A 13,303-nucleotide genomic window follows, 5' to 3' on the forward strand; every position below is an offset into this window, starting at 1 on the left:
TATTGGTGTTTCTTACATTTTTTAATAAAAACTTTTCAAATGGTATACTTCTCTTAATTGCAATTTCTTGTAAGTTATACTGTAGGACTGTAGTGAGTTCAATGAAATATATTTTTATTCTCTTTTGGACCCACTGGACCACATGATGTGCAGCAAAGGGCATTTCCAGAGTTTTGTTTTACCTTTCCTTTGTGCCTGTATTTCTCTCAGATTGGGTTCGTTTTCACTTGTCAGACCAAGTTGCTTCAGTCTTCTTGGTTTTCTGGCAGTACAACTTTCAGGTCATGAATTTTCTTCCTAATACTCTGTGATCAAAAGTATCCGGATACCCTCAAAAACATATGTTTTTCATATTAGATGCATTGTACTCCCACCTACTGCCAGGTACTCCATATCCATGACCTCAGTGGTCAATAGGCATCATGAGAGAGCAGATTGGGGCACTCCACAGAACTCACGGACTTTGAACGTGGCCATGTGATTGGCTGTCACTTGTGTCATATGTCTGTATGCAAGATTTCCTCACTCCTAAACATCCCTAGGTCCACTGTTTCCAATGTGATAGTGAAGTGGAAACGTGAAGGGACACGTACAGCACAAAAGCATACTGGCCAACCTCATCTGTTGGCTGACAGAGACCGCCAACAGTTGAAAAGGGTCGTAATGTGTAATAGGCAGATGTCTATCCAGACCGTCACACAGAAATTCCAAACTGCTTCAAGATTCACTGCAAGTACTATGACAGTTAGGTGGGAGGTGAGAAAACTTGGATTCCACGGTAAAGGGGCTGCTCATAAGCCACACATCATGCCGATAAATGCCAAACGATGCCTTGCTTGGTGTAAGGAGCATAAACATTGGACAATTGAACAGTGGAAAAATGTTGTGTGGATTGACAAATCATGGTACACAATGTGGCAATGCAATGGCAGGTCTGGGTATGGCGAATGTAGGGTGAATGTCATCTGCCAGCGTGTATTGTGCCCACTGTAAAATTTGGAGGCAGTGGTATTAAGGTGTGATCATGTTTTTCATAGAAAGGGCTTGCACCCCTTGTTGTTTTGCGTGACACTGTCACAGCACAGACCTACATTGATGTTTTAAGCACCTTTTTGCTTCCCACTGTTGAAGGCAATTCGGGGATGGTAATTGCATGTTTCAACGCAATTGAGCACCTGTTCATAATGTATGGCCTGTGGTGGAGAGGTTACACAACAACATCCCTGTAATGGACTAACCTGCACAGAGTCCTGACCTGCATCCTATTGAACCCCTTTGGGATGTTTTGGAATGCTGACTTCGTGCCAGGTCTAACTGACCGACATTGATACCTCTCCTCAGTGCAGCACTCTGTGAAGAATGGGCTGCCATTCCCCAAGAAACCTTCCAGTACCTGATTGAACATATGCCTTTGAGATTGAAGCTGTCATCAAAGCTAGGGTTGGGCCAGCACCATATTGAATTCCAGCTTACTGATGGAGGGCACCACGAACTTGTAAGTCATTTTCAGCCAGGTGTCCAGATACTTTTGATCACATAGTGTAATTCTTCTGTCTGGTATATAAAGTGGCTGTTCTCACTTCCTTCAAATCTCCCTTTACTGCACCAATTCATCTAATTGATTCTGTTTTAGCTTTACTGTCACTTTTGTAGAATTCTTCAACTTGTCTGATTTCTTGCAGGCTTCGCAACACGTTCCAATAGTGCCATCGATTATCAGTTTGTCCCTGTGGTATGAATTCATGATGAACTAATGCTTTAAAGTAAAAGAAAATTATCTGCATGGAGTTTACATTTGACCTGATCTGATGAACATTTCTTAGTCTTGGAAAATCTTTCCTGGCCCTTTGTGGAGATTTAACCTTGGTCTCAGTATCATAACTGTAGACCCACATCTCATCACCAGTTACAATTCTTGTAAGGAACATCTCAATCTCATTCGCACTATCAAAAAACTACTCACAGATTGTGAGACGAAGGTCTTTCTGGTCTGCACTCATGAGCTGTGGGACGAACTTGGCGGCAAGCCAGTGTATTCCAAGATGTTGCATCAGGATTTCATGACATGATCCAACTGAAATGTTACATTCTTCTGCAATCTCTTGGACAGTCAGTCTTCGATTGGCGTGCACAATTTCATTGATGTTCCTGACATGAGCACCGTTGGTAGATGTCGGAGGGTGTCCTGGACGAGGGTCATCTTTTGCTTCCGTATGGCCATTGTTAAACCAAGTAAACCATTTGAAACACTGAGTTCAGTTTAAGCACTCATCACTGTAGGCTTTCTGCATCATTTAGTGTGCCCTCTAAAGGAGGTTTTGAGTTTCATGCAAAATTTAATGTAGACATGTTGCTCCTCTTAACTATGCCAGCGGGAAATTAACTGACTGTGCAACATAACATTGTACGCAATACAGCACTGAACAATAACTAACAGACATACAGAAATGAAAATTCCAGCAGTTACACATTAAACATAGGTGTGTGCAGGGAAGCCAACTGCATTTTTCTGCAGCACACCATTGGTGCAAAATTACGAATGTACTGGAATTTTTGAATAGACTTCATATGCTCCAAAAGAGCTGCTTGCGAAAATGTAGTTTTTCAGGATAGTATGATGGGTCTATTGCTCAGAGGTAAGGAGTAAATGTTTTGGATAGCCCGTACCCTAGCTACAGTTTGTATACCTATCAGAAGAACAGGCATACTTCGAACATTACACACTTCCTCCAACCGAGGCAACCAAGGCAAATTGAGCAAATCATTTGGTTCTTTTTCATTATGTGTGGTCTATGGTTGTCGACCTTAGGTGGCTTATACAAGCACCATTTGTTCATGATTGGTTCCTGAGAAAACCTCGAAAAAAGCATGATTTCTGGGTTTTGGGGATGGTCATTTCTATAATGCAACAGAAGTGGGATGTAATGTAACAGTATTATGAAAAGGAAAATTGCTAATCACCATATAGCAGAGATGCTGAGTCACAGATAGGCACAACAAATAGACTGTCACAATATAAGTTTTCAGCCATTGAGGCCTTTGTCAAAAATAGATCACACACACACACTCACTCACTCACTCACTCACTCACTCACTCGACTGCAGCCTCAGGCAGCTGAAGCCACACTGTGAGCAACAGCAGCCGTGCATATGGAAGTGGCAACTGGGGTGGGAGGGGGCTGTAAGGTGAAGGCTGGGGCGGGGAGGGGGAGGTATAGCAGGATAGGGGATGGGGGACAGTGAAGTGCTTCTGGGAAGCATGCAAGGACAAGGTGTAGATGGGAGGCCAGCTAGGTGCGGTTGGGAGGTTAGACTGTGGGCAGGGGAAAGGAGGTGGTGGGGAGGGGGGGTTGCGGAAGAGGAGAGAAGTAAAAAGACTGGGGGTATTGATGGAATAAGGGCTGTGTAGTGCTGGAATGGAAACAGGTAAGAGGCTAGATGGGTGACAAAAATGACTAATGAAGTTGAGGCCAGGAGGGTTATGGGAACGCAGGGAGAGTTCCTTCATGCGCAGTCCAGAAAAGCTGGTGTTGGTGGGAAAGATCCATATGGCACAGGCTGTGAAGCAGTTATTGAAATGAATGATGTCATGTTTGGTAGCGTGCTTAGCAACAGGGTGGTCCATTTGTTTCTTTGCCACAGTTTGTCAGTGGCCATTCATATGGGCGGACAGCTTGTTGGTCGTCATGCCCATAATGCGGCAAAGTGGTTGCAGCTTAACTTGTAGATTATATGACTGGTTTCACAGGTAGCCTTGCCTATGATGGGATAGATGATGTTTCTGACCAGACCAAAATAGGTGGTGGTGGGAGGATGTATGGGACAGGTCTTTCATCTAGGTCTACTACAGGGATAGGAGCCTTGAGGTAAGGAGTTGGGAGAAGGGGTTGTGTAGGGATGGATGAGTATATTGTGTAGTTTTGGTGGACGGCGGAACAAGACTGAGGAAGGGGTGGGAAGGATACTGGGCAGGACACTTCTCATTTCAGGGCATGACAAGAGGTAGTCGAAACCCTGGCGGAGAATGTAATTCTTGCTCCATTCCTGGGTGGTACTGAGTTACGAGGTGAATACTCCTCTGTGGGTGGACAGTGAGGCTTTGGGGGGTGGTTGGTGACTTGAAAGATAAAGCATGGGAGATTTGTTTTTGTACACTCGTCACTGCAGGTTCGATGACCATGGGTGGCTGGGCTGTATGGAAGGTACATCTTGGTATGGAACGGATGGCAGCTTTCGAAGTGGAGGTATTGCTGGCGGTTAGTAGGTTTGATATGGACAGAGGTACTGATCTTTGAGGTGGAGGTCAGCATCTAGGTAGGTGGTTTGTGATGTTGAGTTGGACCAAGTGAAGCAAGTGGGGGAGAAGCTGTTGAGGTTCTGTAGGAATGTGGATAGAATGTCCTGTGGATAGAATGTCCTGACCCTGATGCAGATCGCAAAGATGTCATCAGTGAATCTGAACCTGGTAATGGGTTTAGTATTCAGAGTGTTTAGGAAGGATTCCTCTAGATGGCCCATGAATAAGTTGGCATAGGATGGTGCCATGCGGGTGCCTACAGCCTCCTCCTTACCCCCACCTAATTGCAATTGCCTCTCCCATCTTCCAGTGCTGCTGCTGCTGCTGCTGCTGCTCGCAGTGTGGCTTCAGCTGCCAGAAGCTGCAGTCGTGTGTGCGTGTGTGTGTTTGAAACGTTTTCGTTATTGAGATCCGTAGGTTCAAAGTTATTGTACCTATCCACATAAAATATGCACGTAATATCCAAGTTGAGGCATAAATGTAATTTTAATTGACATAGTCAACACATATTAAGGATTGTAGGATTACTGCAAGTGTTCTGATGTCACAAAACTATGTTTTTAATCAGCATTTTTTTCGCCAGTAGAACTTTGATGCTCTGTCTCTGTATAATGAGCTCTTCACACCTATACTGACAATCCCAAAGTTGCAATGTAGTAAGAAAAGATTGGCTACAAAGAGTCTTAAAATACATGAAAAGAACTGAAAATGACTGCCAAAATTATGTGAACTGGAAAGACTGCAAATTCAGTAAAGCATTTCCAATAACATTTTTACTCTTTCAGGACACAAATCATGAGTCAGGGGATTGCAATTGATGGGCACAATATCCAATAAAAATGTGAAGCAAACGATTTAATGGTAACCTTATATTATGTGTACTTATTTGATCTTTATATGCGACAAAGTATATAAATGTGTCGGAATAGATAAATAAACTGTTAAAACTTTGCTGACCCATGAAATGGCATTTATAAATGCAGCACACAGTGCTGTAACAGGGTGAAGAAGCGAACCAGCAGAAAAATTCTTCTGCCGGAGCATAAAAAAAGGCAAATGTGTCCCTCTCTAAAAACACTCACAGAAAAGTGGGGGAACAAACTGTCGCAATCCTCATTTTGGCTTCCCTAACAAAAATTTTGGTATCCAAACATGTTTGCACTTTCTTTTGCTGGAAAAGAGGCAACAGAGGGAACTGTAATTGTCTGAGAGAAAGTGACAGTGAAAGAGGGCAGGGGTGGGGGGGGAGAATGGGTGCAGATAACAACGGGAGCAAAAGAGAAAGGCAACAGTGAAGCTGAAAATTATGTGAGTGGAGATCATACATAAGGTTGGGGGGGGGGGGGGGGGGTCTGTCCCCTTCCCAGACCACCAAACATTAACATGTAGGTGTAGTGCAAGCCCATTTTGCGCAGAAACTTTAAGCAAGTGAGTGTAGGGGAAAAAATGTGTTGGACCCCTCAGAAGTTTTGAGCTGCCAGGGTATGGTGGAGATAGTGACAGTAGGAAAGAAAGACAAAAGGAGACAGTGTAAGGGAGAGGGGTGACAGTGGCAGTAGATTATAATGTAAATCAACGGGAGAAAAGGGAGACATTGAGGGGAGAGAGACACATGCAATGACAGTGAGAGGAGGGAACAAGTATGATGAGAGACTAAAAAACTAAACTTCTCCCGAACACGCCATGAAGGCCCACCAGTACCGACAGGCCGCCATGTCATTGTCAGCCCATAGGCGTCACTAGACGCAGATGTGGAGGGGCTCTCCTGGCTGATGTCAGTTTCTGAGACTGGAGCCACTACTTGTCAATCAAGTAGCTCCTCAGTTTACCTCACAATGCCTGAGTGTACCCCGCTTTCTAATAGCAATCAGCAGACCAGACGGTCACCCATCCACGTGCAAAAAGTTTTAGTGAGGAAGGCAGAATGTGGATTGAAGCAACTGGTTCCCTACTTTTCTGTCTCTTTTTAACCCTCGAGCGGCTGCATCAATTTTTAGAACATGATCAGGCATGTGGCATACTTTGTACACATGTAAAGAACAACTGTCTTTATGTAACCAAGGTAAAGATGTACCAGCTAAATCACTGTTTAATTAAACAATAACAACATTAAACTTTGTTGTATCATTCTGTCACCAAGTAAGGACGTTACCCCACAGTAATGATTCATCAGAGCGTTAAGTAGTGCAGTTGTATCAGATCTCAGCAAAACACTTATTTTATTACTAATTATTTGGTAGACGTATGCCTCATTGTAGGATTGTACTATTAGCTTGTAATCTGGGTCATTTTCTTGTACAAATTGTAAATTTTTTCTCATCTAGCTCACTGTTTATTTTATGTTGTTGCTGCTTACTTGGACATACAACAACACAACTTATCACTGTGTCAGCTGAAGCAACAATGAAGGAATAGGTATGGGCTTGCAGTTGTAAAACAACAGTGGAATGATACAAGAGAATGTTATTCGTGGTTGCCCCCCTGCACGTTCGTGGGTAAGAATAGGCCCGCAGTATTCCTGCCTGTCGTAAGAGGCGACTAAAACGAGTCTCAATCTTTTCGGCCTTATGTGATGGTCCCATCTTTCTAAATTGTTCCGCAGAGTGAGCCAATTGGGGAAGGGCGCCTTACATGGTGCACTGTATCTGTCCTGCATTGAGACCTTTAGCCGGCTTTCTCGTCGTTGCAATGGTGTCCCGCTCGTTTTCCATCTCTTGGGCGAGGATACGTCTCTGGGTGCGATTACCACGCTGCACTGTGCAGTGTTGCTTTCCGCTGCGATGACGACCTTATACATTTTTGCACCTAAGATCCAGCACGGTAGCCAGTCCGTTGTGGTGGGGCCGCCATGTACCCTGTTGGTTGTAGCCCCCTGACAACACAGGGATTGCTCTACTGATGCCTGCGCCATTTACTCCCCATGTATGCCAAGGAGTAGATGCCCATCTCCCTGGGGCATCGGGACTCCCAGCAATGGCCATCCTGCCAGGTGGCTCTTGCTGTGGCTGGGTGGCGCCCATGGGGAGGGCCCTTGGTCGGAGTAGGTGGCATTAGGGCGGATGTCCCGCAGTGAAGCGTGGTTCATCATTTCTTGCTGGTGGCCAGCCACCAGCAGTCTCTAAGCGTTCAAGGGCTCATTTTAAAGCTAACGTTTATGACCTCAAATCGTTCCCATCCCCGGCCACACCATGGGAGGAACGAAAGGCAATGAATGATAGTGACATGTATTCGCCCAAGTATCTCACCTGTACCAGAGCTGATGGGGAATCCTTTGTATCCATGAAGCCTCAGTTCTTTGTAGAGCATTTGGAGGACAACTTTGGGGAGGTGGAGGGCTTGTCTAAGATGCGCTCTGAGTCAGTTTTGATAAAAACAGCATCCTCCGCCCAGTCACGCAGGTTGCTTGCTTGTGACAAGTTGGGGGATGTTAACGTTACCATCACACCACATAAGAGTTTAAATATGGTCCAGGGTGTTATTTTCCATAGGGACCTACTTCTACAGTCTGATGACGAGCTGCGCGCCAACTTAGAGCGTAGAGGTGTTCATTTCGTCCGGCACGTTCATCGGGGTCCGAGGGACAATCAGGTTGCTACCAGTGCCTTCATCTTGGCCTTCGAGGGTGATACATTACCGGAGAAGGTCAAGGTGATGGTCTACCGTTGTGACGTCAAGCACTATCCCCACCCCCCGTCGCAATGGCGGGAAAGTCTTGTTGTCCCCATTCTGAAACCAGGGAAGAACCCTTTGGAGGTGGACAGCTACCGTCCCATTAGCCTCACCAACGTTCTTTGCAAGTTGCTTGAACGGATGGTGAGCCGGCGCTTGAATTGGGTACTGGAGTCTCGGGGCCTTCTGGCTCCGTCTCAGGGTGGGTCCCGTAAAGGCCGCTCCGCCGCCGACAATCTGGTGAGCCTGGAGTCGGCCATCCGTACTGCCTTTGCCCGCCGTCAGCATCTGGTCGCTGTCTTTTTCGACATGTGGAAGGCGTATGATACGACTTGGCGTCATCACATCCTTTCTACGCTTCATGGATGGGGTCTTCGGGGCCCCCTGCCAATCCATATCCGCAATTTTCTGTTGTATCGTACCTTCCGCGTGCACGTCGCAGCCTCATATAGTTCCTCCCAAGCCCAGGAGAACGGTGTGCCACAGGGTTCTGTTCTCAGTGTCTGTCTGTTTTTAATAGCTATTAATGGGCTCGCTGCAGCCGTGGGAAATACTGTCTCCGCTTCCCTGTATGCTGACAACTTCTGCCTTTACTACAGCTCTCTTGGCATTGCAGCTGCTGAACGTCAGCTACAGGGCGCAATCCGCAAGGCGCAGTCTTGGGCTGTAGTGCATGGTTTTCAGTTTTCGGCAGCCAAGACCTGCGTTATGCATTTCTGCCGGCGACGCACTGTACACCCAGAGCCGCGGCATTATCTCGAATGCGAGCTTCTTACAGTGGTGCAGTCACATAGGTTTTTGGGGGTGGTTTTTGATGCCCGGTTGGCTTGGCTGCCTCATATTCGGCAGCTTAAACAGGCGTGTTGGCGGCATCTAAATGCTATGCGATGCCTGAGCCACACCAGGTGGGGTGCCGACCGATCTACTCTCCTATGGCTTTACCAGGCATTAATCCAGTCCCGTCTGGACTACGGGAGTCTGGCTTATGGCTCAGCATCCCCATCTGCGTTGCGGGTGCTGGACCCAATTTTCCACAGCGGGATACGCCTTGCCACTGGTGCCTTCCGAACCAGCCCTGTGGACAGCATACTTGCGGAGGCTGGTGTCCCTCCACTGTGGTTATGACGCCAACAATTACTGGCTGCTTATGCTGCCCATGTTTTTAGCTTGCCCGGGAATCCAAATTATCGTGTCCTATTCCTGCAGTCAGTCGTCCATCTGCCAGAACGTCGGCCCCGGTCGGGTTGTCCGATCGCCGTATGTGTCAAACAGCTTCTCTACGGGCTTGGGTGTTTTCCTGTTCCACCTCCTTCTCGGTCCCCTCTGCGTACACCCCCAGTGGTGTGTGCCTCGCCCTTGCCTTTGGCTCGATTTGGCACATGGCCCGAAGGGCTCAGTCCCTCCAGAGGCCTTCCGACACCGCTTTTATTCCATCCTGGCCACGTATCAGGGCTCTGGCGTTGTCTCACCGACAGTTCGATGGTTGCTGGTCGTGTCGGTTATGCACTAACTCTAGGGGAACATTCTGAACATCGTTCGTTGCCGGCTGGCTGCAGTGTTTACACTGCTGAGCTGGTCGCCATCTTTCGTGCCCTAGCGTATATCCGCTCCTGCTCAGGTGAGTCCTTCGTTATCTGTAGCGATTCCCTGAGTGGTTTACGAGCTCTCGACCAGTGTTTCCCTCGTTCTCGTCTTGTAATGGCTATCCAGGAGTCCCTGCATACTCTTGCGCTTTGCGGCTGCTCTGTGGTCTTCGTGTGGACCCCAGGCCGTGTTGGGATACCTGGCAATGAGAATGTTGACCGCCTGGCGAAAGAGGCTACCAGTACACCATCTCTGGACATTGGCCTCCTGGAGACAAATTTGTGAGCGTTCCTACGCAGCAAAATTCTGGACCTTTGGGACACTGAATGGCGCGCCCTGCCTTCACGATACAAACTTCGGGCAATCAAGGAGGCTACCGGTGTGTGGCGCTTCTCCTTGCGGACCTCTCGCAAGGTGTCTGTTGTCCTCTGCCGACTGGGCACACATGGCTGATGCACGGCCACCTATTGCGACGTGAGGACCCACCTTTATATCGCTGTGGCTCCGTTTTGACAGTGGTCCACATTTTATTGGACTGTCCACTTTTAGCTGTGCTCAGGCAGTCGTTCGCACTTCCTGACATGCTCCCTGCGCTTTTAACAGATGACTCTGCTATGGCTGACTTAGTTTTACGTTTTATTCGGTCATGAGGTTTTTATCGTTTCATCTGAGTGTTTCTGTTTCATTTTATTGTATTGTGTTGATTCTGGCCTTTGGCCTACGATTTTAAACTTGAGTTTTTAATGTGTTCTCGATGGTTGGCTTTTCCTTTTTTATCCCTATGGTCGGCCAACCACCGCCACACTCTGTGTGGTGTTACTTTGTTTTGTCTGTCCTTTGAGTATTTCTTGCCCTGTGTCGATGCCGTCTTTCCTGTTGTTCATTTTTCTTCTCTTTGGGTGGTTTTAGTTTTTTGGAAAAAGGGACCGATGACCATAGCAGTCTGGTCCCTTTAATCCCCCAAACCAACCAATTCGTGGTTCGCGCACTTTATACGTAGGCACATCCGCTTCAGGGTTAAAGAGGAACATACTAGCCTTTTCTGTGCTCCCCCTGGTTGGTTTTTCTACTTGTAAATTTGTCAGCAGTACTTGGAATTACTAGAATGCAGCTTCTTGTAATTTTACAGATTTTTCAAGTTAATATTCCTTTTGATATTGTTAATTTAAAATGATTGTGAGTTTTCTTAATTTTGTTTGGTCATTAAGTGGACTGCTGCTCTTCCCAAAGAGACCACATGTGCTGTGTTGATTTTTGTCTTAACAAATTCCTTCTTACTGGTGCATTTTCATTTGAGTTATGTGTTTTGGGGATTAATAATATGCTTAATCAAGAAACATACTTTTAAAATTGTGGTAGCTGTTTAACAATTAACTGTCCTCCTCCTACTGGAAGAATATTGTATGATGCTACAAACAATAGGATCTAATAAATATATTAACTCATAATGTTTCTGTCTTTACAGTAATAGAGAGACACAAGGGCCGCATTATTTACTTGACATACGATTCAGGGGATACTATTAGTCAAACCCTGCTCTTGGTGGGTAAAGGAATAACCTATGACACAGGTGGTGCTGATATTAAAGCTGGAGGAATTATGGCAGGAATGTCTAGAGATAAGTGTGGAGCAGCTGCTGTTGCTGGATTTATGCAGGTGAGTGAGCAAAGCTTCATACAATGAGCACCTGCAGGAGCCAATTGTCGTCAAATTAAAGGGAAACAAAAACAAGGAAAAGTGCTAGTAAATAGTGATAACAATGGCTGAATTTTAACAAAAGCATGGTTGGTCAAAGAAGCAAATTTCTTGCTTAGATGTTGCTTGTGACCCCAAATTTTTTTATTTTTTTATTTGCAGGGTTTTGATATAATATATGAAAAATAGAAATAAACCTTCATTTTGAAAATGTGTTTATTTCTTTGAGATTTTGTTGGTAATTACACAGATGCAAACAATCAATATAGTTGTTATGCAGAGCTAGCAGAAAATTAAAATGACCAACGGCAGGTTTTCCGTGACTTGCTTAAGAAAATTGTCAGAATAGTTCCTTTTAAAAGTCACAACTGGATCTTGATCACTAATGACCTCATCATTGATCTACCTTTGTTGTTCTGAAAACATGCTGCTCAAAAGTAGAAAACTGATCCATGTTCTTTAGTTTCAGAGGAATTTGCATCTTGACATGTGTAGAAACGCATGTGTTGTGTTCTCAAAATTACATGTGCAGTGTACAGCTGTTTACAAAGTGATGCAAGAAAAATGCACAAAATGAAAAGTAGTTGTTATACTAACCAATTCTTACATAATACTCAAACCGTTGAAAGCTTCAAGTAAAGTTTACAATTTGCTGTACTCATTAAACTCAGGAGAAATGTAAATATTTATAATAGCACCACTAGTCCCCAGTAAAAGTCTGGTGTTGTTCATTATTATTGCTGTAATACAATAATTACTAATGTTGAGGAGAATAGGAATTGGTAAGTAAAGGTACAGAGATTTTAAAATTTCATTGATGTTGTGCTATAGGATAATATTGGTTTCATGGGATAGTCTTAACTTTGCAAAAGACATTCATTGCTCTCACATGTGCTCATCATTCCAGCATCTATCAATGGAAAATCCAGGATGGAATGTAACAATATTATGAAAAGAACAGTTGCCACAGCGGAGATGCTGCATTGCATATAGGTACAGCAAAAAAAACTGCCACAAAATAGGCTTTTGCCCAACAAGAGTGTTGTCAAAAATAGGCGAACCCCCCCCCCCCCCCCCCCCCACACACACACACACATAACCACAGTCTGTGGCAACTGAAGCCACACTACAGTCAACAGCGGCAGTGCATGATGGGAGATGCAACCAGGTGGGGGTAAGGAGGCTGGGGCAGGGACGGGGGAGGGGTAGCAGGGTAGGGGAGGGGGACAGTGAAGTTCTGTTAGAGAGCATGCAGGGACGAGGTGGAGAGAGGATAGAGCAGCTAGGTGCAGTTAGGAGGTTAGATGGAGGATGGTGGAAAGGGGGGGGGGGGGGGGAATGTTAGCAGAAAAGAAGTGAAAAGTGTGTTGGTGGAATAATTACGGGAACGTACGGTATATTGCAGGGAGAGTTACCATGTGCACAAATTAGAAAAGCTATTTTTGCTAGGAAGGATCCATATGGCACAGGCTGTGAAGCAGTCATTGAAATGAAGAAGTTGTGTTGGACGGCGTGCTAGGCAGTAGAGTAGTCCACTTGTTTCGTGGCCACAGTTTGTCAGTGGCCATTCATGCAGACAGCTTGTTGGTTATTATGCCTACATAAAATGCAGCACTGTGGTTGCAGTTCAGCTTGTAGATCACATGACTGGTTTGGCAGGTAGCTGTGCCTTTCTTGGGATATGTGATGTTTAATACCGGACTGGGGTAGGTGGTGGTGGTGGTGGTGGTGGTTTATGTATGGGACAGGTCTTGCATCTAGTTGGCATTCCGCCATTCACTGAACCTACACAATATATCTTAAGCATTTCCCCCACTGTCTCACCACAGTTCCTGCCCATTTACCACTCAGTGCCCTGCTTGACGCCACCTCCCTTTACACTAACATTCCTAACGACCATGGCCTTATCCACTATTGAACAGTACCTATCCCAATGCCCGACAGACTCCAAACCAATAATCTCCTTCCTGGTCGCCATGACCCTCTACATCCACACCCACACTTACTTTTTCTTTGAAGGCATTACCTACAAATAAATCTGTGGTACGGCTATGGGCA

General features: G+C 45.6%; 1 protein-coding gene across 2 annotated transcripts in view; it reads left to right on the top strand.

Annotated features, from left to right (window-relative positions):
• The window catches only part of LOC126353843 (putative aminopeptidase W07G4.4), a 108,539-nt gene that overhangs the window by 67,943 nt on the left and 27,293 nt on the right, over positions 1-13,303 (top strand). For both annotated transcript variants that reach the window (XM_050002989.1, XM_050002988.1), the window contains exon 7: positions 11,016-11,206. In XM_050002989.1, the coding sequence (XP_049858946.1) occupies positions 11,016-11,206 (191 nt within the window). The remainder of the gene's footprint in view (positions 1-11,015; positions 11,207-13,303) is intronic.

This window comes from Schistocerca gregaria, chromosome 3 (assembly GCF_023897955.1).
Source record: "Schistocerca gregaria isolate iqSchGreg1 chromosome 3, iqSchGreg1.2, whole genome shotgun sequence".
In the NCBI taxonomy this organism is placed as follows: domain Eukaryota; kingdom Metazoa; phylum Arthropoda; class Insecta; order Orthoptera; family Acrididae; genus Schistocerca; species Schistocerca gregaria.